General features: G+C 43.8%; 1 protein-coding gene across 4 annotated transcripts; it reads left to right on the top strand.

Annotated features, from left to right (window-relative positions):
* The first annotated feature begins 483 nt into the window (after positions 1-483).
* LOC128762230 (uncharacterized protein KIAA1671-like) lies at positions 484-25,743 on the top strand. 4 transcript variants are annotated; one of them, XM_053870322.1, is made up of 13 exons: positions 484-580; positions 3,216-3,306; positions 4,266-5,559; positions 5,664-5,709; positions 6,272-9,562; positions 11,280-11,405; positions 19,978-20,090; positions 21,290-21,437; positions 21,516-21,672; positions 22,459-22,595; positions 23,190-23,320; positions 23,386-23,470; positions 23,542-25,326. In XM_053870322.1, exons 3-12 carry the CDS (start codon positions 4,268-4,270, stop codon positions 23,459-23,461), a joined length of 5,517 nt encoding a protein of 1,838 aa, XP_053726297.1. In that variant the 5' UTR covers positions 484-580; positions 3,216-3,306; positions 4,266-4,267; the 3' UTR covers positions 23,462-23,470; positions 23,542-25,326. The 4 variants fall into 4 exon arrangements, with proteins under 4 accessions (XP_053726297.1, XP_053726295.1, XP_053726296.1 ...); XM_053870320.1 differs by lacking the exon at positions 484-580 and adding an exon at positions 1,068-1,235; XM_053870321.1 differs by lacking the exon at positions 484-580 and adding an exon at positions 1,075-1,235 and having other exon boundaries at positions 3,202-3,306.
* Positions 25,744-25,762: the final 19 nt, after the last annotated feature.

The raw sequence follows: 25,762 nt of genomic DNA, 5'->3' as shown, positions 1-25,762 counted from the left end.
GCACGCTACGTCAAATGATCTGCTTTGTTGAGGTACTTGAGTTCTTGTCAATGTTAAACATTGGCTATAGTGTAAAGCCTCATTCTGGAACGCAAAATTATCAAATCTTTGCAACTTGACTCCAATCAAACTATGATTCGGAGATCACAATCAGTAGTTAGTAACCACCTCATACAATGGTGTATTTTCTTTGTCTTAAAAGATCCATTTTGGATCAAGAAGACCTGGAGACGACCTACTTGTAATGCAGTTGTTTGATTCATTTTGACCTGTGTAAATAACCATAATCCAAATTGTACTTGCGCTTCACCTCTGTTTTGCTACTGGCAGCCAGAAGTTGCCTGAAAGATTTTTCAGTTTCACCATCTTAATAAACCGAAACCAACGAACGGTTTTATTTTGGAGGAATTGCCCGGAAGTTCCGTTTGAAGTAATTAGGTCGTGGTGCTGTCGATGCTGTCCAGTCCAGCCTGTCAACAACTGCAACCTGAGACGGGATAAACTGAAGAACCTGTCGATGCGCGATGCGTTCCAGCCGCATGATCTGTTCGGCGGCGAGGACGCGAGGACGTCACTACAGGTACTCCACAAGGACAAAATACATCGATGGCAGTTGCGGCTTTGTGCGATCTGTCATGTTCTTTGTAATTGGGTGTTTTGTTGTTAGGTACGGCCTTCAAAAAGTTGTACTTGAAGACAACTTAATGAAAAAAATTAACCAACAATCATGGCTCCAAACAATAACAAATATCAATCTCAAAAATTGCAATGGTAATTATTTATATAAGTATGCCGTCTGATGTCAGCAAGTGTTTAGAATTGCAGGAAAGTTTTTTAAGCGTTTTGTAATTGTAAAAATACAATTAAATGATTAATGAGCTGGTTCTGAATTTCCAATTTCCTGTTAGCACTCGCCATGTATAGCATTATTTTCTTCAGATTGTCAGATTTTTTTCAGAAACTAATTTCAGTATTCATTTATTTCAACTACAGACCGATCATTCTATGAGTTTTGTCTTTTTCGAGTAACGGTAGTGACATCATCCAACTCGCACATGCGTAGAAGCTATCGCACGGCTGGACAGAACCGATCGTGCGGCTGGGACGCATCGTGTACTAATGACTAGTGTGAACTGTCACGACTCGTTTTTGTCGGATTAAATCACGGAAATATTCGATATACATGTGCGCCTGCTGCTCTGCTTGATGGGGAAAAGGGTGGACGTCATGTCTCGGTAAGTTTCTCCGGTCAGTATCAAATAGTCGAGACACAGGTAGAGTCCGTTTATCGAGTTCTTGAGTTGTTAGCTTCCGCTCTTAGCCAGTGGCCGTGTTTGCTCTCTTATTGCCGCCAGCTTCTCCGGACAGTTTGGACTGAAACGTTTAATCCTTATGGATTAGCGGTAGAAGAACTTATGATGAACTGACCGTGCATGTGACGCACCTGGGGTTTGACATTAGTCGAAGTGGCGGTGCCCACCGTTGGAGGTGAGTTAGGTGAGCTGCAGCGCTGGAGAGATGGTTAGCACTTGTTGCAATGGCCTCGCTCTGGCGTCCCCACTTCAGCAAATGTTAAAACTTTTATAACTTTCTAAAATTTCACAAGATCCTTTTTATAAAACGCTCAGATTTTGCTTACGTTTGAATATGAACCATTGAATGAGACTCCATTCACGAATATATTAGCATAAATAAGCGCCAAACCGAGGAACTGTTTCTGCTATGTTCGGTAACTTATTGTGTATCTAAAGAACCTGAGCACGACTGTCGATGATTTTGCTCTGCTATGTGGAACAACTCCAGTTTTACCTCAGTGATGCGTGTGGATCCATGACGATATTTACAAAACAATCACTGTGTTACCTGTGCAAGCTGCAAGAGTCATTCTGCTCTGGCTAATGTTGAACATTCCACTGAGGAAAGAGCTTCCTATCAGCATCTAAACGCCTGGGTCGCCTTTGTATACACGTATGATACAGCCACAGAACTCTAGAGATATAACTACGCTCGTGTTTTGATAGGTTCCCAAATTGGTATTAACCTTTTACCTTTTTAAAATACAAAGTATTGTTGACTTCTGCATCAAACCTGCTGTTGTTTCGGGTTTTAAAAAATATGACAGTTTTTTTTCTTTTTACCCCCCAAGTTTTATCAGATATTATCTGATATTCGTGGTTTGGATAGGTGAATTGTTGGCATAAATGTTTCTGGGCAGGTTTTGAGTCAACCCCTCAATATTTTACATTGAATTAAACACATATTACTTGCAAGAATAATGTTTTGGAATTGTATGTGTTTGCCCTTGTTGTTGTTAAAACAATATATTCGTTTTTTTCAATTGCAACTGAATCTGGTCCCGTAAGACCATTCTGCAGCTTCAGTTCAGGATCAGGCACTTCCTAGAGAATCCATTGTTTCGTACTCAGCCCTGTCGTATGCGATAAGTGCAGGATGAGACTTTTAAAACTTCCTTTTAAATTTGACCTGATGTGTGCTCAGAGTTTTGCCAAACAGAAGAATCCCATGGTTATGAGAGAGGGTGTTTATCATGTGATAATTAGAATAGACTGAGATAATTGTTTATATTGGAATAAACTGAGAAATTGTACATTTTTGTGGAATGTACGCTGTTATTTTTTTTCCACATGACATACGGGTCTGGTTGCTTCCTTATTGTCCTCATGTCACCACATTATCTAACAGATGAGCACAAAAAAGTTTTGTAGAATATATACTCTCCTGTTTATCTTCCAGTCCATGTGTTTTTTTTTCCACGATTTCCTGAGCACTCCCTCACACCCAAAGCCAAAGGCCACGTTCTATGCTAAATAGTAAAAATTGTCTTCTGATTTACATAGTGCATGGGAAGCGAGCCACAACACAGCAAACCACCATTTATGGAAGAGATGGACAAGATAATTTGCTGTTTTGGCTGATGCAAAGGTGGAATTCAGATGAGAATAACTCTAGTTGTGAGCGTAATGGAAACAGTAAACAAAAGCGTCATTCTTTTGAAGACTTATCTGGTCTTTGTTATTTTTGTTTTGTTTTTCCTTCTGTCGGCCCATGCAGGCATTTTAAATGTGAGGGTGTGACTCTGTTTGCTCAAGTCTGTGTCAGTGACGAGACATTGGACTTCTTGGTATTAGCTCTTCTGTGATTTGTCAGCCGCAGCTGATTTCTTCTTTGTTGACACTGCAGTACACTTTTTCTAGGCCCTGTCCATTCTTGCTGCCGGTTGATGAGTCTGCTGCTCAGTGACCAGGAAAGCCAGAGCTCAAGAACAGAAGGTCACCATCTGTTCAGGTAAAGTATGCTGTCATTATTTACAGCACATTTCTGTGCCCCAAGAACATGTGGAAAGCCTTAACAGAGGCGGAGAAAGAGCCTGTTAAGAAGAGTTATTGAACCGCCTCTAAAGAGCAGAGGCGGAAACAATTGACTTGATTTAAATGTTGTCACACTGATAAATGCCATAAGGGAGCATAATATGTATATATATATATATATATATATATATATATATATATATATCTTCCCCTCAGTCCTATTCTGCATATGGTTTTTGTATTTTCAATTGACTTCTATCCACCCCTGTGCTGTTCCTCTGAGGCTATTACTGTGCTTGGTTTGTCTCCTGTTTTGTGGGGAAATACTTAATCGATAAACTAAATCTCACGCAGTGCAAAGGTTACTTGAAGTATTTAAAGGGTGTATTGTCCTCCGAAAACTAATCACTCATTTTGTATATCACCATCTGTCTGACCCCGGATACCTGGCTATCACCAGGAAAGGGCTCCCTGGCCAAGGGACACTAAGAGATCAGATGATAAAGGATGTCGTGTCATTTGTCCTATTCTTGGATTTTTTTTTATGTTGATGGTTGGTGCTATTTATGATTATGTTTGTGAATGATATTTAACAAGATGCAGGTTTATGAAAGTTCAACCAAAGAATTCCTTGCTTCTAATTAAACCATAAAAGTGTAAACCATGAAATGTAACAAATTTTCCATTAATGTTTTCTATTTTTGTCTCTTTCACATTTCAATGTGAGTGATGATACTAGTACAATAGTTTGTCAGTCAGCAAAAACATAGTTTAAAGATGTGATAATTCAATAAGGGAAGAAAAAAAATCACACCACGTATCTTCAGAAGAATTATTTCTATGTCTCAGTATCAAAAGTTGCTCTTTATAGATGTGTGTTGTACCAAGGTCTTTCAATAAGACATATTCATATGCTTTTTTTTTTTTTAATGGCAGGAATGGCTGCAGAGGTGGAAGTTCCGACTGCAGAAGTGAGGAGAGCTGTGTCAGGAGGCAGACTTCACATGAGCCCCCTGACGGACTCCAGCAATAAAGGCTTGCTCGAGGTCCCTTCAGTGAATCAGTCTCATATCATCACTCCAGAACCGACCAAGCCTGTGCCGGGACCTAAGCCAAGGCTGAGTCCTAAACCATTTTCTGTGGAAAAAAACACAACTATTAAGCCCATACTTGCTCCAAAGCCCCAAACCAAACCCAGACCGGAGTCGACACACATCCCTGGGTACAAGCCTGATCTCCAATTGAGTCCAAAGCCCCAGCCACCTGCTGTCGTCAACAAACCCAAGCCTGTGTCTTCTGCCTCCAACCGACCTCCCTCTACATCGTTTAGAACATCTACAAAGTTAAATTCTGGTCAAACAACAAAACCTGTTGCCCAGCCTTTTAAACCTGCGCCTATCCTTGACCCCATTGAACCCAGAAAACCCACTCCTCCCACTCCTTTACCAACAGAGAGGCCAAAGCCTTCAAGCTTAGCGTATTCCAGAAGCCTTAAAAGTCCAACAGGAGCAGAATGGACTGGTTCAACTAAAAAGGATCAAAGGGAGGATTTAACTTCAGGAAAAGGTGGAGCATCAATCACAAGAACCAAGTCACTGGGCCATTTGGCTCAGCTAGAACTAGAGGAGGAGGAAAAGGAGAAAACAAAATCAGAAGAGACCGCAGTGACACTGCGACCTCACCCCAGAGGCTCCAGGCCGAGACCTGTATCTGCTATTTATTTAGCCAGTCCAACGAAGGCAGACGCCCCAGTTCCTGCTCCTCGCTGGGCAGCCAGGCGACCACTCTCAGCTGATCTCACGGCCAAGTTTGAGTCTATAGGCTTGTCGTTGCACCGTAGTTCTGCAAAGTCAAACACTAAAGAAAACACTCCAGAGGAGAGAAAACGTTCTCTCTCACAGAGTTCGGATAATGTCTCCAAACCAGCAGAGGCAGACCAACCAATCATTTCGCGGACACAACGAAAAAGTGTCAACGATTCTGGTGACGATAAGCAAGCTGGCAGCATCAAGTCACGAATCAGTCTGCTGCTGGACTCCTCGTCCTCCCCGAGCTCTGCAGTGGTTGGACAAATGGCAGAGCTTCGCTCTCCTGGACACGATAAGGAGACACCAGTGGGCGTCAAACAGCTCATCAAACAATTGACCGTGGATGCTTCACCAACTCATCCAACTCCAAACCCAAAACCAGCACTGAAGCCTCGACCTTTGCCACTTGACTTGACCAAAAAGTAAGAATGGTTCTCTTGAAGCTTGATCTGTTATGTTTGTTTTTGTCCTGTGTCAGGATTCCATTGTCATGCATGGCTTTTGTCTTGTGATGTATGTCATTCAGGTTTTCTGAGAGGTCTCCAGATCTTGGCAGTGTTCCCCAGAGGAGGGTAAGAGAAGGGCCGAAGCTGAACGTGCAATATTTGTGTTTTGAAATCTCGCTGCTGGCTTCCTTAAACTATGTAAAACATTGCTCATTACCGAACTGTTTAGTTGTATGACGACAAATCTTCTTCATAGCCCCTGGTCTTTTAAAGTGGCAATAGTTAGATTTTCTTTAACTTGTGTGTTCAGCACAATGTTGAACACGTATGTGAGCCAAAGGAAATCATTCGGAACTTCCCCACTTTTGAGTGTCCGTGATGAAAACGGAGCAGAACAAAAGAAACATTCCCTCCATTATTACAAAGCCTTGAAACCTTAGCCACCGGCCTCTGTTATGAAACACGAAAACAAGAGAACACTGGGAAAAGGTCAACACAGAAGGGCTGTGAGTAGTGTCGCTGCACCACACCCATCATTTCACCGGGGGCTCCTTCTCTGCTCTCGGAGTCTTCTTTACATGGGTAGTGTTTTTGTTTGTGGGATACCTGCTTGGTTGTTTTTAAACGTCGTTGTCACAAGAAAAGCTTTGTGCTTTGAATTAGTATTCACTGTGTTCTGTCATTTCAGGATGAAGACCTGGCTGTGTCACCCAGTGAACAGAAGACACCTGGTTCTGGTCCTGGTCCAGGGCTGCAGTTTGCTTCATCTCCAAATGAGACTGGGCTGAACAGTGATCGTCCTCAGATGGTGCGAGCGTCCATGTTTGATAATGTTATCGAGAAGCACAGTGTGATGATGGTGGATGATAGCACCCCTGTAGTCTTGGCAAACTCCTCCAACAACCAGTCATTTGAGAAAGGAAGATGTGAGGATGATGGTACTTTGGTTACTGCAACCTACAGGGAACCTGTCTCACCATCAAGTCCTCGACGGGTTGTACATGCAAAGGACACTGTGCAGGCCCTGGAGGCAGCTACAGCTGTGAGTGAACGTATCCCAACAGCACAGCGGGAGGATAAACCCATGACCCTTCACAACCGACAATCCGAGGACCTTAGACTATCTGCATCAAAGGCCGGTTCAGAAGATCAGCAACATCGTTATTTGAGGATTGGCTCCTTGCAAAAGTGGACCAATACAGGACTTGACCCACAATCAGATAAGGAAAATGGATTACCAAAGACAACTCAGAAGGATGATCCGCCTTTGAGCAAACCCATTCAACGGGAAGCAGAACAAGAGGGTATCTCTGCAGCTCCAAAACGCTTGAAGATTCTCCCACTGGAGGATTCCCCAAAACCAAGGGCAACATACTTTGCTTTAACAGGCCAAATCCAGGAGCCATGCTCGCCAGTTGATGTTAATATGGATGATATGATCTTTCCAAAACAGAGAAATACATTTATGGATGAGGATATGTCCTCTCTTAATCAAGTTAAAGACTTCCAGGTCAGAGAAAGCAGCAGGACAAAAGGAGTCAAAGGTGTACAGGCAGCAGACAATTTACCAGAGAAGAAAAATGAACCAAAATTTACAGAGAGGTTTCTAAAGTCTGTGCTTGAGAAAGAAAAAACACACCTGGATGTCGAGAAACAAGCAGATTTAGAATTTGCACGTATGAGGGAGAGGGAACTGCAAAGAGAGTTTGAAAGACAGCGGCAGATATCGTATGAGAAAGAGAAACAACTATTTGAGGAAAAACAACGAACCATGGAGAAGCAGAAACAGCTGGACCAAGAAAAGCAAATGCGTCAAGACTTCGAACAGAAACAATTAGAAAAACAGACACTGATGGAATTTGATAAAGAAGCAAATCGGAGCGAACAGGAGAGGCAAAGAGTGGAAGAATTGCAAAGGGAAGAAGATAGGTTAAGAGAATTGGCGAGGCAAACTGAACTAGAGTGGCAACAAATGGAAGACTTTCAAACGGAGGAGGAAAAATTGGCATGGCAAAGAGAGCTGGAGAGGCAACAAATGGAAGAGTTGCAAAGGGAAGAAGCAAAGCAAAGAGAATTGGCAAGGCAAAGAGAGATGGAGAGGCAACGGATGGAAGAGTTGCAAAGGGAAGAAGCGAAGCAAAGACAATTGGCAAGGCAGAGAGAGCTAGAGAGGCAACGAATGGAAGAGTTGCAAAGGGAAGAAGCAAAGCAAAGAGAATTGGCAAGGCAGAGAGAGCTAGAGAGGCAACGAATGGAAGAGTTGCAAAGGGAAGAGGCAAAGCAAAGAGAATTGGCAAGGCAGAGAGAGCTAGAGAGGCAACGAATGGAAGAGTTGCAAAGGGAGGAAGCGAAGCAAAGAGAATTGGCAAGGCAGAGAGAGCTAGAGAGGCAACGAATGGAAGAGTTGCAAAGGGAAGAAGCAAAGCAAAGGGAATTGGCAAGGCAAAGAGAGGTGGAGAGGCAGCGGGTGGAAGAGTTGCAAAGGGAAGAAGCAAAGCAAAGACAATTGGCAAGGCAGAGAGAGCTAGAGAGGCAACAAATGGAAGAGTTGCAAAGGGAAGAGGCAAAGCAAAGGGAATTGGCAAGGCAACGAGAGATGGAGAGGTTAAGAGCAGAAGAGAGGCAAAGAGCTGTAGTTCAGCAGAGGGCTCTAGAAAAAGAAGCACAGCTGGAGTTGGAAAGACAGAGAGAAAAAGAGAGGCAGAAAGAGCTAGACAAGGAGAGGCAGAGAATGGACGATCTTGAAAGAATTAAAGAGTTGGAAACAATTCAACTTTTTGAGTTTCAAAAGCAGAAAGAAAAGGAGAGGCAGATGCTTCTAGAACATGAAAAGCAAAGGATTGAAGAAAAAAACGAACGAGAGAAAGCTGAAAGAATGAAGCAGATGTCATTAGAAGAAGAAATGTTGAGGTTAAAAGATCTTGATAGAGAGAGAGAAAGAAGAAAAAGGGAGGAAGAGCATCAAAGAGAGATGGAGCAGGAAAAGCAGAGAGCACTGGAAAGACAGCGACAAAAAGATATGGAAAAAGAACGTCAGAAACAATTGGATATTCAGAGACAGGAATTGGAAAACCAAAGGTTAAGACAACAGGAGTTAGAAAAGGAGCGCCGTAAGAAGGAAGAATTGGAGATCATCAAAGAGATGGAAAAGAGACAGCTTTTAGAGTTTGAAAAACAAAAACAAGCTGAGAAGGACAAAAACGAAATGGAGAAGCAAGAGGCTGAAAAAATGAGACAGATAGCAAGACAGCAGGAAGCAGAGAGACTGCGACGTAAGGAGAAGCAGAAGAAAGAGGAGCAGGAAAGAATCAAGCTGGAGTCTTCACCCCTCAGACCCAAAGTGGTTGATTTGGATTTAGTGCTTCAGACAGAGTCTCTCGTAAAGGTTTCACCCCAACGTAGTGATCCATCAACCAGATGGAAGGAGCCATCTCCTAGATTAGACAAGTCTTACAAACCTGCCATTCTTGACATTGACTCTTTTATGTCTCAATCTCCACCGTCATCTAGTGTGGACCCCTTTCTTGTTTCCAGTAACCAGAACTTGGATACTGGTTTAGAAAGTAAGTGGCAGGCTGGACCTGCAAAGGATCTAAGCTGGAAGGTGGCATCTGGCACCACAAGTGGATTCTCTAGCCATGTATGGACACAGTCTACCCAGGACCCTTGGGAGCTACGGCCTTTTCAGACACCTGCTGACACATCAGTGACTGATTCTAGACTCAATGCCAACAAACCAAGCCCAGAACTGCTCTTACTTCAGCAGCAGGAAAGACGACAGTCTCCACAGAGACATCATCCAAGTGGAGTTGACCCATTACGCTTGACCTCTAATGCTGGGACTCGAGAAGAACCTGTTGATTCTCCTTTTGGAGTTGCCACTAGTTCAAATGCAGAGCAGATCTGGTTTCCAAGGGAACCACAGAGGTCAGCCAGCAGAGAGGAGCTACGGAGCCATCGGAGATCCCAAGCGTCCCAGGTGAGTCTTGTGGAGTTACTTTTTCATCTGCTGATGTTATAATAACAAATGTACATAACATTGGAATAGTTTGGACCAAACAGAATAATGAGATGAGCGCCTAAGGTATTGATGAGATTTCCCTTTAGCAAGAGTTTGGGTGTGAACACCAAAAAACTCCCATGATATTGAGCTAGTGCAAAGGGGTATAAAGCTGTCCATGTTGGCTTCCATTCCATAAGAGTAACATTTCAATGGACTTCATTTGAGTTCTGTTCAGAAGTGCTCTCACAGTTGCTGTGTGGGCAGGCACTATAATTTATGTTGTGCAATAAACAGGTGAGGGAAAGAGCTCTATAAGCAACGAATCAAAGCTTGTTTATTATGTTGGACACCTTGTTTTGCTTGTGACTTCTACTTCTACTTGGCATGTGGTTATTTTCTTCCATTTTAGGCCCTGAAAACTTAAGTAACAATAAAAATGTCTCAAGTATAATGTATTAAATCTAACTGGAATATATAACTTTTAACTGCCTAATTTCATCTTTGTAAACATGAAATTGATGTAGAAATAAACACAAATGTATTCGCTGTGTGGTACTTATGGGTTGAACAGCTCGTCAGAAAATGCTGAACAAGCTTTAAAGTGTAATGTTAAATCAGACGTCGATTTGCCTGTTCTGCCTAAGGATTAATGTTTGGTAATAAAGATGGCAGTGCTTATAGTAGTGGAGCCAAACGTCTCCTCTGTTGGTCTCCATGGTTGCTTTTTGAATCCTTTCATTGTAAAAAAATAAATGATGATGGATCAAGCCTTAATTATGTAATTCTTTAGAGCAGAAGAGAAATGCTCAGTTGTAACCAGATGAATAATTTGCCATGGCATGGAATGGTCAGTAGATGACAATGATGGTGGAAGCCAGCTTGAAACCAGAATACTTCTGTTAGACCTTGTTGTGACTTTATCACAGTGCAGCATAAAACATGATAATTGGAACCTCCAGTTCATGACGGATTGTTGACTCTGTGATATCTGCAATTTGTAGCATCTGATGCAATGTTGAACTCTGAACTTGTCCAGGTCAATAATTCATCATTTCATTAATCCTGAGTGAAGTGCTGTGTTCTACAGTGTAGCCATCTGAGGGCCTTGTTCATGGGTGAGGCTGCCTTTGAATTGGAACAGCACATCCTGGGGCGGAGCTTTACTTTTCTGATTTGCTCGGATGGAGTACAAGCATGGGGATGACTTTTAAGATGATGTTAAATCACATCATCTGACTGAGACTTGGAAGAGAGTGCTGCACCTCTTGAATGGTGTCAGGTGATAAGGATCCGGTGTTTCCCTTGACCCATGATTAATGGAACAGTCACCTCTCACCCATACTAGATAAGATGTGCATTAGTTTGTGCAGGGCTTCTGGTAATCTTATAACAGTATGCTTTAAACACAGAAGACGTAATTAAATTGAAATATAAATTGATAGGAAGTGACCTATTAGCCCAAAATACAACTTTTTTTAATATAAATTTTAAGATATCAAAAAGTCAATAAGAGGCGCTTTATAGTAACAAACCCTATTAATCGTGAGATGTTGACTTCAATTGTTGAACTTTCATACCTATACCCAAATGTGATTGTTCTTCAACCTGGGCTTTGTTGTTTGTTTTGGTGCTACACCTGTCTAATGTACGTATTGATATGGATGTAAACTCAAGCGTTCTTTGGGTTTCTTAGGAGCTGAACAGGATACGATCCCGCAGCGTGTCGCGTCGATCTGCCCCATCCAGCATTGCTTTAGAGGGAATGTTGCCGCGGATGCGGAGCCGCAGCTCCCACAGAGAACAGGACCGCCAAAGCTTTGTAAGTCTCATTCAAACATCTTGCATAATGATTAGGGAAGTGACACTCTCGATGATCGTCGGTGTGTCAGTCCCACCCACGTTCCCTTGGAATGTTGTTGGTTGACTTGTCTCCGCACCCATCTCCTCAGCAGAGTCTAAATACTCTTCCAGGCCTGTAAATTGTGTTAAGATTAGTCGCATTGTTAATGACTAAATGCACCCACAACTTATTCACCAGAGGACTGGCCTCATGACACAAGAATACTTGTGTATTGAAGTGCTATTTGTCCAGAGGACGTTAGCTTGATTTGTGACACCAATTGAAAACCAGTGGCGGTTTTCCAGTCCAGCTTAAACTCTCTTTGAAAAGAGATATGTGTTATCTGAAAGCTGGGCATGGGAAGCATTGAGTACAAAAGTCAGTGATCATAATGGGTGTTTTATGTTTCCTGTAACACAGCAATAAAGCTCGGCAAAAAACTACTGGTTCACTAGCACCATCTGTTGGTTCAGTTAAGTCCTTCAAAGAACTCCATCATTGATTTTCATAATTTTTTTCATTTGAGTTCATGGTAAACTGGATTTAAAAAAATGTACAGCCAGAAAATGTAGTTCCTGCAAGTGAAGTATACCAGTACCTGAAGTATATGTTGTGTGTTTCCTCCTGAATATGGATCAGGCCTCCGCCTTCCACATTTTTTTCGTTCATTTTCTTTTTGACTTGATTCAGTTTATCCTTTTGCCGGTTTAACATCAAGACGGACATGTTGTGGTGCGGATAAAACCATACATTTACTGCTGAGAAAAATATTTGAAAATTATTTCTTGTTTTTATTTTGCTCAGTGTAGTTACTTTGTGAATGTGTTGTCCTGCAACCTGCTGGTATTTCTAGAAGTATATGTGATTCATAATCGGCTTCACTTGCCCAAGGTACGTATCGGCATGTAGCTTAAGTTGTCCAAGTAGGTTTTCGTTCCTTTGTCTTGATGACTCGTTCAAACGTTCAAATGAGAGGTCTGATGTGGGCATTTTCAATGCCAAATTCCTGGAATACAAAGTCTTGATGGTGAGATGACATCATGATGATGAGACTGAGAGTCTGCGGCGACTCAGTATCACAGAAGAGAGATGGGCACTGGGATGAGAGCAGTGTTTTTCTTTTGGTCAAGTTGTTTGACTTCTCGCTGCCTTTGGGTGAGTTCCTCTCATAACTCTCCTATTTGTGATGTGTTTAGAGAGAAGGATGTTTCCTGATCCGTGCTTGGCAGTCTCTGTGCTCTGCTACATCATTGATTAGCTGTGGTGGTTGGACGCTGTCAGTGCTGTTTTGTTTCCGGCTGCTGCTCCTTTGAATGATGTCAGCTGGGTTACAGTAATATCATGAGTCACCTCGGTACACTCTTACTGCTCTAATGCTGCCTGCTCATTGAAACTGACTTACTTGGACTCGCATATGCTTCATCATTTCACTTCCTGATGAACACATGAAGGTTTTACTTGTGCCCTGAACTGGGTTTGCGAGAACCAGGTCCCAATTAAACACTTTGAAATATGATCAAGTGCACTAGTTGGACTTCATCTGTCAGTGTGTAACTTGCTGACATGTCACATAGAAATTGTTTCTTTAGATCGCTTCTGTGCCTCAAACAAATATTGTTTGCGACTTGTCTAACCAATCTCACCATTGCACTTTCTGCTGTGGAAGTGAGGGTGGTGTTCCCTTTGGAAGCTAAAATCGAGGGCCTGAATGTATGTCTTCCACCCATTGCCGAGCCATTTTAACCTGGCAGCCTGTAGAGGGCGCATTTGTGCAATGATTCAGCATTCAGGCCCCTTTAACCCAGTTTTGCTGGGAGGTCACCTCCTCTGGAGTGTGGAGTATTTAGGGTGTGCTCAAGTTCACTGGTAACAATTTCGTGTCTATAGACGTTCTTAAAGACTGTTTGGCTGTTTGAACCAAAGTTGTAGCCGCTGTGATTAATTTTTTTTCTCTTGGCCGGACCTTGTTGATGAACAGGTTTAAACACTTGAAGTGGTGCTTTATTTATCCAGCCCCACCTTTCTTTCCTTTTCTTTAATCTATTAATGCTCTTTTTGACGTAAGCACACACTGACATGATCGTTCATGGCTGATGACGTCGCACTTAATCCTTTTCTGAAAGCTGAGGTTGCCTCTCCCTTTTCTTCTGTGTTGGTTTGCTCATCTGTGTGTTGTTACTCCTCACCGACTGGTAGTGCGACTGAACCAAGTTGGAAGTAACCCAGCACCGCGGAACATATGTCAACTTCCCTCTCCCTCCCTCGGTGAATCAGGGACCTCCCATTCTCGCTCTGACTCTGCTCCACACTCCCTCTCTCCTCCCAGTTTCTCCTTGTCAGTGAGTCCTGAAGCACTGAGGGCAGAGAGCAGCATTTCTGACGCATTTTCTCCTACCTGCCCATACCTGCAGAAGAAGGCGAGGAGAGGTCGTTTCCTTTTCTCCTCTGGATTTTGTTTTGCTGCGACACTACTCTCTTTTTTTTGGCCAGGACTACACTCTTTGAGTCAGCAGCCAGCTGTCCTGCACCATTCTTCCCAGATAACATAAAGGCATCACACACTTTGGAAGTGTCACCTTGTTGGGTGGTCGGATGATTTGCCGTCGAACCTGTTTTGGAAAAACGGCAGCCCTGGGAGAGCTGTCACACCAGGACTGATGAGTTCACAGCCGGAAAATCAGCTGTGTTTCCAATCGCCTTCTGCCACTTTTTAAATGTCACTCATTAGTTTCAGCATCATCCCACATCATGGACGTCATACTTGGCTTACAAGAAGATACCACTGAGACTTGAATGAGCGATTGGTGAATTCATCTTTTTGGACTTGCCAACGGAGATTACAGGCTAAAAAGCAAACTTGGATGGCATCTCGTAGGTTGTACCGTATCTAAGTGTGTTAAAATAGGCATTAGACAGCCTGGAGCCTTCTGGACTGGGAGTTGAAGCAGAGTTGTAATAGCTCCCGGGGGACTGCGCTGCAAAAAGGCCATTTAGGAAGAGAAAGTGAGATGCGTGTGTCTGGCTTCATCTCCGCTGCAGTGCTGTAGGCAGCAGCCACCACAGCCGTGACCGCATCTGACTGAGCTTGATTCTTGTGCTCGCCTTCACTATCTGCACTGCTGCTGCATTGACCCAGCTGTAAACGTCAGGGAATTTCAAGTGCAGTTTGACCTCTACTGGAAGGCAAAACTCTGCTGACTCCATGCTGCTTTGATAACAAGAGTGAGGCTCTTCATTGTGACTTGACCCGCCTCACGTGTTGGCTTGTGATGGAGTACCTCGGGGACAAGCTGTCTGTGGCTCACACGCAGATGTCAGGGTGGGTTGGCAACGTCCGACGCTCCCTTCACGGTGCGCTCAGCTTCTTGTCCACATCTGCGGAAAGAGGAGGCACAGATGACGACGGGACTGGGGACTTCAAGCGAACCAACTCCTTGCGCTCGCTAGCCTCTCGCAGCAGGGAATCTATCCGCAGATTCTCACTGCGCAGCCAACAACGTCTGTCCTTGCGCAGACGCACCGCTCCCAACACTCCCACTTCTGTAAGAAACACACACTCTCATTGCTAAAATGGAAGTTTTACTCTTCAAAAACGTGTCTTTCTTTTGACAGTGCTACCTTAGACTGCAACTGGATAGATAAAGGAAACGGTAGTGGATTATGAATCATTTTGCAGAAATGTCTTGGGCGTACTGTGATCACACTGAGGTGCTAACAGCTGCCGCTTGACCAAATATTCTGGTCGATAGCCAAACATTTCCAACATGTGAAGAATGTATCATCTGCCTCATCATGCTGGATGATGACTGCCACACAGGCCCAAAACCTTTTTTGCCCTCCCATCATAACTACATCTAGCTTATCGATGACCCTCAACGTTATCTTAAACCGTTTCTCTGTGGCACGAACTTTGTCCTTGTTAATAGTGTGTATTTATGTCGTTCTATGCCCAGTTAACCAGTGTTAACCTTTATGGATAAATGTCAGATTTGATTTGACCACTTCCCTGCACATATTTTCAACAGCAAAATACATAATCTTGTGGTGCGATACATATCCCAACATAGGAGTCACGATATTATCGGTAGGTTCATGAGTACCTGGGGGTACTTGACTCTAGCATGGCACATTGTACGTACGACTTGGCTTGGGCCTGTTCTACCCCTTGAATGCCACTGGTAACGTCACGGTCTTATCTCTTCAGTTTCAATCATCATGTTGGCTGAATCATCATATCAATATAGTCAACCTAAAATATTGAAATACACTTCCTTTGATTTTTTTTTTTTTTTTCGTTTTTTTTGGTGAATAATTTAATTGTTTTGTACTGTAGACTGACATTATAGATCAAGATTTGCTATGTATCGAATGATAGTGACGAACACTATTAACGTCTCGGTGTCATGTATAAATATAAACTGTCAGCTGTCTGTGCCCACGAGCTTATCATACATCAGCTCTGAGCCATGCTGAATGTTTGTACTTAAGATGTTATCCCTCACACATTACGTTAGTCGTGAAGCAGCGCGTGTATGTTTCACTACGTGCAGCAAATCTAATCCTTAAAGCTACCCTCTTTCCCCAGACACAACACAACATTCATCCAATGAAGCCTTTTCTTTGCTCAAATCATGAGCCCAGAGATTTTTACATTCCTTCCCTCTTTTACGACCTAATGCCTTGTACAGCAGAGAAACCTCACTGTGGTATGTTCATCTTATGTAACGAAATTATAACACAAGAAAACACCCCTGTTATTATAAGCCCTTTGACTTGCAGCGTGAGCTTGGCCCAGGCTCCTGTTTTGAATATTTGTGCATTGATATTCATAACTTGTGTCTCCCAAGTGCATGCAGCCATGACTTGACCTTGACAGCACTGACCACTTCAGTCTCATCAGTCTGTTTGTGACCGCCTGTTTAATTCGTTGTCTCAGAAATATGAAGCCATTGTTGAGGAGTTTTTCCACCTTAATGCGGCTGTATACTTTAATGTAGAAATTAATGAATGGAAACCTCTTGACAATCTAATCCCACCGTCTGTGACTTGGTGAGATCATCTTTCCTGGATGTGTCTTGTCATGCCCTTCTTCATAACTTACTGCTGTTTAGTGTGGTATGCTTCTGTAACAATCGACATACAGTGTGTAGGTAAGCATGAAAACCTGGACTGACCTCCGGTAACCTTTGCAAGCGAAGAGAAACGGCAGCTGACTTCTACCTAACAACATAAAGTGTCATCTCTGTTGCAATGCAGCTAAAAAGAGGCATAGACATTGGTCATGGTTATTATTAGCGTGTGATGCCTCATGGACAATGATTGCCAGTTTGAAGTTTCTGTTGGAGATTATGTTATTAGTCAAGTTGGTGCAGCAGGTGTGTATCATATGGGAGCCCATGTGTGTATGTATATATATATATATATATATATATATATATATATATATATATATATATACGAGGTGAAATGTGGCTTTATATTTGAGATTATTTAAGATGACGATGGAGCTCGTGAGTGTCCAAAGAAGTACTAAAAGAGAGAGAAACTAGAAAAAGACATCACTGACTACCTTCTTTGCTGTTCAGCATGTGTAGAAGAGTCACTGATAGGTGTGGGGTAGCAAAGTTGGAACACATAATAGGCGGGTTTAAAAAGTGACATCCTGAATAATTGAGTCTAAAATACTTGTTGCGTACGGATCCAGACGAAGCCTTTTGTCCGCACACTGCGTTCATTTCGTCCGTCAAAGCTTACGGTTACGGGCCAAACGGAGCAGTACCACCGGAAACCGTGGGGGGGCAGTGTTGCTGTTATGACCCGATTCGTAGCTCTCAAATGAGACACAAAGGGGACATAACAATGGTAGTTCTCCGTCCTCCAGTGGGGATTTATTTAACGGTCTCGGCTACATGATCAATACTTCTTCGCCATGTTTTTTTGGAGTTTGGCATTGTCTTACACTATTGAATATATATTGGTGAACAGTAATACTAACTTAAAAAACACATTCAGCAACTTACCTTTACATTTATGTGTGAAGTCATGCATCATTGTTGGCAAGGCATTGTGATGGTTTATATATACTGTATTACTCTTGCTGCTATAAAGAAAACGGTGAATAAAGCCCTGGGTTTATCTTTATTGTTTCCTGTCCAGGCCACTCCTCAGATCTTTCTGTGAGAATGTGTCATAGGTGGAGAACTCACCCGTGTGTTATCAAGTAAAAGTTTCCAAGGCTGCTTCCTCTACAGATTGTCATTCAGTCCTCTCGCGGTCGTCCTTCCATCCATCCGCTGTTTGTTAGGTTCATTTTCCCCAGCACACCCTTCCTGTTGTGGAGAGGAAGCGTGTTATTAGTGATTTTATTGAGGAGAAGCCATCCAACCAGTGTGCATTAGTGCTGGTGGACCTGTTTGTTCTGTGGTGGTCAATTACATCTGTGCTTTTGTCCTGGCTTGAAACATATCTTCACTTCTCACACATTTCTGAATGATCTTGTGTCATATAAGTGAAAATGGGTATGAATATTTTTTTGTATTCTACACAGATCACCTAAAAGAAAGTATAGACATGAAGTATTGTCGTTCAGGGATCTGCTCTCTGGCCTCTCTCATTGTTTTCCTCCAACTTTAATTTCAGTGTTGGCTCTTCTCTTCTCAGAAAGTATTCCGGATGAGTTATGAGCCCACACAACCACAGTCTCTCGTAGCAAACATGGCTATTCTTAGGAGTTGCTCTTTAGTCCTCTGTTGGAGTTTCTCATTTTAACAAACATCTCAAATTCTACAAGGTTTTTTTGAATTAGTCGGTGCTGCCTTTAGGAGAGAATTTGTTCGGGCATGTCAAAGTTGAGTAATAGCAAGAGTACATGTGTCAAGGATGGGATTTTTTTCAGCTCGCCTTTGCTATTGTGGGGCTTTGACAGTATTAATATAAGCCTTGTAAAAGCATATTCTCAAGACCTCATCGATTGAGCAAATGGATCTTCACAGCATGCTACGCAGAGAGACCAGTTGTAACCTTGAAGGGTCACTGACAGGTTCTTTGGTTCAAGGTGTCCTATTTAGTTCACACGTTTAATACCGTTTGAAGCAGCCACAAATAAATGCACTCGCTCTTGGTGACTGTCTGAGGACTTGTTTAAGAAAACGTGTGTAAACTTGAACTAGCATGACTAAGAATGTGTCAGTGAGTGCATTCAAGTCGGTCATACGAATGGAAAACAGTACTTGGCCTCCCACGTAAGAACGATGGAGATAAGCAACACAATAATTTGTTGAAGTCGTATGTTTTAGGGCGCAGTGCATACCTGTCAAACACCTCACAGTCTGCCTTCCCTGAGAAGCTCTCTATGCTTTGCTGTTTCAGGGAAGTGTTTTGTCCATTTTTCTTCAAGTGTGACTCACATTGACTCTGCTAACTCGCAGTCAAGGAAGAGTTGTGCCCTTAGTGAGGACTGTTAAGGGCATAAAACATGTTCTCTATTCTCCTAATCGTGTGGGAGTGAAGCAAATACATCTTTATTGCTCGTCCACTGACTCACATGTTGGTTGTTTGAGCTGAACTTGTCTGTTCCATAATTATACCAACAAACCACGCAGAGTGACCCAAGTCTGGCTGGTGGCGACATGACTTGGTGTCATTCAAACTAGGTCGGCTGGCAAGGTATCAGGTGTCGACACTCTTGCTCCTGGCGTCTTGTACTGGCTTGAAGGACAAAGCTGCTTCAAAGCTCAGATGCATGTTCTCGCCGTTGTACTTCATCCCCTGAGTGAGTGTGAACCAAGAAGAATATCACTTTGGTTTGACCGTCCTGAGTGTGACTCTTGTAGGTCGCTGTGCACAGGTGCTTGTTCAGATGTGACCTGTCATTGTCGCTCGCAGGTTCTTGTTTGTGAAGCTTATTTCGACATGAGTCATGTTGGAAGCTCTTGTTCCTTTGCTATGATGCGAACAAAGGAAAACAATTCCATGCAGAGTCCTGCAGAAGCCTCTTGTGTAGAGTCCCTGCTGAACAAACACCCTCGGTCAACGGCTCGGCTCCTAACGTATGGCACAGGCAGGTGGATCATGTTTCTGTGCCCCAGGCTGCATCACAGGACAGAAGCAAATGTGCGCTTCAGCTCATACAGGCTTACGGGTTTATCAGTTCATGCGCCGACACGCCTGCGAGAGCTGCAGAGACAGTGTGTGCTCTGTACTGGCCTCATTAAAAGAAGTACGCCTCAGTAGACAGCAAACAGTCCGTCACCCGCCCGTCTGTCTTTGTCCCCGGCCCTGTCCTGCCTCCCAGAACCAATCACTTCACCGTCAATGTTCAGCCCTTCACGGGCGCTGCTCGTCCTGCTAGGTTGCCAAGTCTCTATTCCTCAGCAGAGTGTTAATGATCAACAGGCAGTCGTGATGTTTGCTCCCTTCTCTTCTGAGTCACAGGCCGCTGCCAGGTCAGCGCTCAATAGCCATGCAGATTTCAATTTGCATGCCCGTGTCTCTGTCGCAGCTCTTGCGTAACCCGACTTCACCCCCTCCCTCTGTCCACATCTGCTATCAGGTGCAGCAGAAGCAGAGCACAGGTGAAGAGGAGGGGAAAGACCCGGAAACTCCTCTGAGGGATTCTGACAGTCAATATGGAACCTGGGAGACGGGGCTGCGCACCGACGACAGGTACGCTGACTGGGAGTGTGTCACGACTGTGAGCAAGAGACCCTTGACCTTGAAGAGTGTAATATTTGTAGTATTTTAACAGTGAATGGTAGTGACCACACTTTCATCTGACATGTTTGCACCATCTAGAGTGAGCCTGAGCAACGTACGGCCCGCGGGCCACATTTGGCCATGTGTTAGTATTGATCCAACCTGTCTGAGGTCATTTACTGTCAAACATGCTCGTTTTTTTAATTTATATTCAAAATGTTGGAGTAAATGTTGCATTTCCCTTTTAATAGTATGACAAAATATTTAACAGAATAGAAGGATAGGGTTAATTTTTTTTATTAACTTTTATACTGCATTTAATCTTAAAATTCAATAGATTATATATTTTATTTTCTTGGTTTTAGCTATAATCAGTAATTATTTCTTTCTAAATTATTTCAATAATGAGAATAAAAAAAGAGTAATTATGAACACAAAAGATTTCCTTTTTTTTTAAAGGCCCTTTTGTAGTACTAGACAATATTTCCCCATTTAATCTTCCCGATGAGAATAATCCTGGTTTATAATAATCCAGACAGAGCAGCGTAATGTTCAGAGTCAAAGGGAACAGGCTGTTACCTGTCTGTATGGAGTCATGTGCTCTGTGTTCCACCTCAGAGTTTAACCTGTGTGACCAAGTTCAGCATCTTGATGTGTGCACAAAATGGCTCATAGGCACCTTGTTTCAACTAGGGGTCTTAAACACGTATCACATATTTTATCTGATCCTCCTCCTGTGGATTGAACATGTAAATAAAGTAGGAATGAGGTAACTGGACTGTCCTCCGTGTGGCGCTCAAACAAAACACTGCATTAGACTTTTTGAATAAGAGCCATGGAACTGGTTCTAACATTGTTTATCATGAGAATACATCTCTTTGCCTCGCTTTTGACCTGCATGTCCAAATTGTTTTACGTACTTGCTCTTACTTGAGGCATTAAGTGAGGGGTGAAATGACTCAAGAGGAGCTTGTTGAAAAAGTAGATCTGCTTGAACTTTTCCTGGTTCATTTTTTACTTTTCGTCTTGGCAAATCTTAACCACTGCAGTCCTCCTGGGTCATTGTATCGGCACGACAACTGTACTAGCCATCTCTAGTGACTTCACAGGCTGAATTTGCCACTAAGAACCTTCCATTTTCTCAAGTTTCTTTCCCCTCAACATTCCAGTTTGACTCCCGCGACTCCAAGTTCGGACACTACACTCAGCCCATCTCCAAAAAAGCCCACTCCAGTGCCCAGTGAACAAGCAGCCCTCCTGGACAACAACACGTTGGATGGTGTGTTGTCAGAGAACCAGCCGCTGCCTTTCCCTGAGGTGAGTCAGCATCAAGTCAAAGATGAAAATCCCAAATGTGAGTCTGGTTGCACAGACGTCTGTGGATGTGTGTCCTAGGCTCCGACCAGTCTGTTAGACTCCAGCGCTCTTCGCTCCAGAGCTCAGCTGGGTAAGAAGCGGGCGGCGAGGACCCGCCCCACCAGAGCAGCCCGTCAAAAAGCAGCTGTTGAGGAGTCCAGAGACCCAGAGGACTGGTTGTTCCGAGACTCCACAGGTCAGCCTGATTGAACTTGACACGTTTGTTCACAGAACCCATTCATACTAATGGAAGCTCATGACTGGCATTCAGTGAGCAGGTTGAGGAGCAAAAACGGTGAGGTGGTTGCGAGAGACCATCGGGCTGCTCTCACACCTGCTAAGAAAGAAAACACCTGGACTTTGCACTTAAATTGGCAGATCAGTAAAAAGGAGTTAAGGTTTGGTCTTGTACTTAGGCGAAGTAGTTCAAAGTTTAAATTCACCATCTCAGTTTGCTGATTCTTCCCATGTTATAAAGTTGAGACGTCCAGTTAAAGTCAAGTCAATAACAAGTGATTTAAATAGTCCTTAGATGTGATTTGAGGAGACAGTTTGAGACCTAAGTTTAAGCAAATAAATTCACACATTTCAAGTGTAAAGTTTGCTGACCAAGTTTCATGACCCCTCTCCGATGAATATATGTTACGGAGGAAATGGAATTCCCTTTGAAGCCAGTCAGATATTCACAAATCAGCTGCGTCTCGAAACATTTGTTCTGCCATGTGTAAATGATGGCAGTGATGGAGGGTGAGCCGGGCTCATCGCTCTATATCAGGTCCACTTTTAAAATCCGCAATTGAATCATCTATCATATTGTAATGGATTACATTCAGGCTATTACTCAGAAGTATTGATTACACAACTGAAGGCTGAATGCTGACTCACCCTTTTCCTCACCATGAAGTCGCAGAGCCGTCATTAAATGAATTAAACTGCGATTTCCTGTTTGACTCACTTCCATTGTCATCATCTTCCTTGACAGAGGAGAAGGTGAACGCTAAGAAGGAGGACTCTGACTCCGAGGAGCAGAGCAAAGGAGGCGCAGACGTGAGCCCGGCTGCTGCTTCTCAGCCTCAGAGGGTCGCCCTGTTCCCGGGCGTGGACCCTTCAGCTTTGAAGGTGCGTCCAAGGGCGTCTGGGGTACACACTGCTGGAGGTGCTTATGGTCTGTAGAATATTTTGTCAATGGATGAAGACGCACTCGTGCAACCGTGGTGAAAGTCTGCGGTTGGTATGGAGAACTGTAAAGTTATGAATATGTATCAGTCGGCACAATGACCTGCTCTTCAGTGCATCTGGGTTTTTATTATTTTAGATGATCCCACTTTTTGTGACTTCCCCTGTTAACTGACACTAATAAGCGTCTTTGAAAATATTCTGTTCTGTAGCTCGATCAAAACTGAGTCAGATGTGAACCGTACTTCGGACTAGGAAGCCGCAGTAGACAGAATGCCGAGTGAAGACAGTGACAGCTCCCTCCTGTGGCCACACTCGGAATCGAACCTCAGTGTTTGACTTCGATGTAGTAGGCGCCTGCTACATTCCTGAAGAAAGAAGCTTTAGTCCGTTTACTTTGTGTGGCTGCGCCAACTTTTTCAACACATTTGAAGTGTTTCATTTGAAGAATTTCATGGTTGTGATTTCTATTTCTTAAATGCGGTGTGTGGTGTCCAACTTGATTTACTCCTGAAGTAAATTTGTGGTCTCACCTAGGTTCAGCTGAAGAAGAGGGGGGACACCGACACTCAAACAGACTCCCCCTCACAGGCCTCCCGCTCCCCCAAGTCCCCCTTTCTTCCACGCGCTGCTCGAGTGCTGCCCCCTGCTGGCGGGAAGGAAAACGGGTAAGACGTGAGACACATGAGGATGAATTGTCATGTCTCGTGTCTCATCTATGTTGTGCCCCTAGAGAGGAGAGCTCCCCTCAGTGGCTGAAAGAACTCAAGTCCAAGAAACGGCTGAGTCAGTATGAAAACGAAAGCTAAGCAAACCAGGTAGAAGCAGCCCCTTCTCCGCTCCGTCACACATGGTGAGAACATGTCACCAGCTCCACTCTGTCTTCCAGGTGGCCTTAAAGAGATGGAACATTACGAAGCCTTAATGTCGGACCCAGAGTGGAGAGGAGTGTTTCCACTGCTGCTGTTGTATATTTTTCTTCTTCTCGTCTGGGTCAATCAATGTGTACGGTGCCTTTATCACGGAGGATCTTTTTGGGTGACAAGCATGTGAGGAAGAACCATCCGGCTTCTGGTCGATTCACACGTGGCCCTGGAGCTTCTTCAGTACCAGGGGATTCTCTGTAGCAACACTCAATGAGGAGCAGGAGAGGGGCAGGTCACAGAAGCCCACGACCTCCAGAGCTCCTCAACGGTCATGTGACTCATATGACTGTGACGGAGTCATTTCAGACACTAATCCATTTCCTCTTGTTGGAGAACAAAGAACGGTCAGTAAGAGTCGATGTAACAGACCCACCGTGTGCTTTAACTCTGAAACACTCCCGAAACACTTCTGCCCTTCAGTGCTGTCTAAAGCGAGGGGGTGAGGGACTGGGGCTCAGGTGACGGGCACACACACACACACACACACACACACACACACACACACACACACACACACACACACACACACACACACACACTCCTGATCAGCACAAACACGTTTCTAGAAAGACACTCGTCCACTGAAGACCCTTCTGCTCTTGTGCATGAACAATCATTGCTGCTGCTCTGACCTCGTGCCCTGGTCCTAGTCCTGGCCAGGTCCCCACCGAAGCCTCTGACACCTGTACAGAGCCTCCACCCACCTGCTCTCGCCCTGCGTGTCTGTCAAGCACTTTGTCACTGGATGCACTACAGCACGGACCTCTGACCCCGTCTGGTCAGCTGCGTCAATTCTCCTGTGCTCAGGCAGAATGTTCATGTCATCTAAGTGAATGTAGACTGTCATGGCGTCTTCTATGTTCACGGTTTCATAAATCTGAGGGCTTTTGTTTTTTTGTTTTGTCATTTTTATTTGTGTATATTGCACTGTGTTGTTCTGGCCAGTGTCTGAAAGTAAATAAATTCTTAATAAAATGACCAGACCTTTCTTTGACATGAGTGGTGTAGTCAACCTAAACTTTCAACCACTTTTGTGGAAGCCTTGCACAAATACACCTTCATTATCACCAGCTGCCCATAAAAGAGTGGCAGATGTTGAGTATGAGGGCCGTCGGTTCAATCCCTTCTGTATAAACAATAACTCCCGAACACACCATCATATTTTAGTGAAACTTTCAGGCCTGGTTGGAAACCGGCTCAGTAGTTCTAAGTCGGTTCATGAGGCTTTACGACCGATGATCCGCCGCTGCGTTTCAATTACACGAAAACTGTCCGGTCACGTGACCAACTGCAGCTAAACCCGGTTGTCACCGCATCTTGCGAGTGGATAAAACACAGCATACGGTCTGTCACTTGACACGGTCGCGTCGCCTCGTTTGAAGCCGGTGAACAGCGGTTCCTCTTCTTCGTACTTGTACAGTAATGTGTGTCTGATATTGGCGCTCCGCGAGCGCTACTGCCATCTGCTGTTCATTTGCGCGCACTGCACTCGGAGCATTGAATAACTGACACGTTTATTCTCCCCACTACGCGAAAGACAATGATTTTAGATTTAAAAATAATCCCGATGCGAATGACAGCATGGGCGTAGGTTTGTGCTGTAACAGTGTTTGTTTTTTTAACTGTGGGAGTAAAGTGTCGTGCCGAACAGGATGGGAGGACAATAACTTATTATATTGCAATGAATTACAGTGGCAATGTTCTATCAATATCCTGCACACCTTGCTTTGACTTCAATGATGTGAGCGGTAAAACAAAAAAAAAAAATCGCCATGTATCTTTTCATTTGCATTTGTCATCACTTTGTTAAATGGAGACTTTATAGGCTCATCACACTGTCTTTTTGATGGTTTCCATCCAGGAGTGATCCATGTGTAGGTCCCTATGATGGACGCACTGTGCTCCCCGACTCATAAACACAGGACTCCCTCAGTCCACAGAAGGGGATTTTATCTACACGCAGCCTTGAAGACAAACTATTGACAAAAATATTAAGCGATTTAACCAAGTGACGGACCAGATCTCTGCCCACGTTTCCTTAAAAGGCCTTTAAGATGCGACGTATTTGACGCGGTTTAATAGAGGCGTTGGAATGTGACTTTGCTGAGGTGGCGTTTGTGAATCCTCTTGGCTCCCTCTCTCCTTGTGCCCGCCACCAGTCCTGGCATGGCAGAGTGTGCCAAC

The sequence above is a fragment of the Synchiropus splendidus genome, chromosome 7, assembly GCF_027744825.2.
Source record: "Synchiropus splendidus isolate RoL2022-P1 chromosome 7, RoL_Sspl_1.0, whole genome shotgun sequence".
NCBI lineage: Eukaryota > Metazoa > Chordata > Actinopteri > Syngnathiformes > Callionymidae > Synchiropus > Synchiropus splendidus.
Note: the sequence above shows the minus strand (reverse complement) of the source record. Positions and strands in the feature narration are given on the sequence as shown.

Bases quoted from the DNA above. Each gene is read 5' to 3' on its own strand.
- LOC128762230 (XM_053870322.1), top strand. From the start codon at position 4,268: ATGGCTGCAGAGGTGGAAGTTCCGACTGCAGAAGTGAGGAGAGCTGTG. The intron at 21,438-21,515 runs GTGAGTCAGCAT...TGTGTGTCCTAG, and splicing joins AGCCGCTGCCTTTCCCTGAG to GCTCCGACCAGTCTGTTAGA. The intron at 21,673-22,458 runs GTCAGCCTGATT...CTTCCTTGACAG, and splicing joins GTTGTTCCGAGACTCCACAG to AGGAGAAGGTGAACGCTAAG.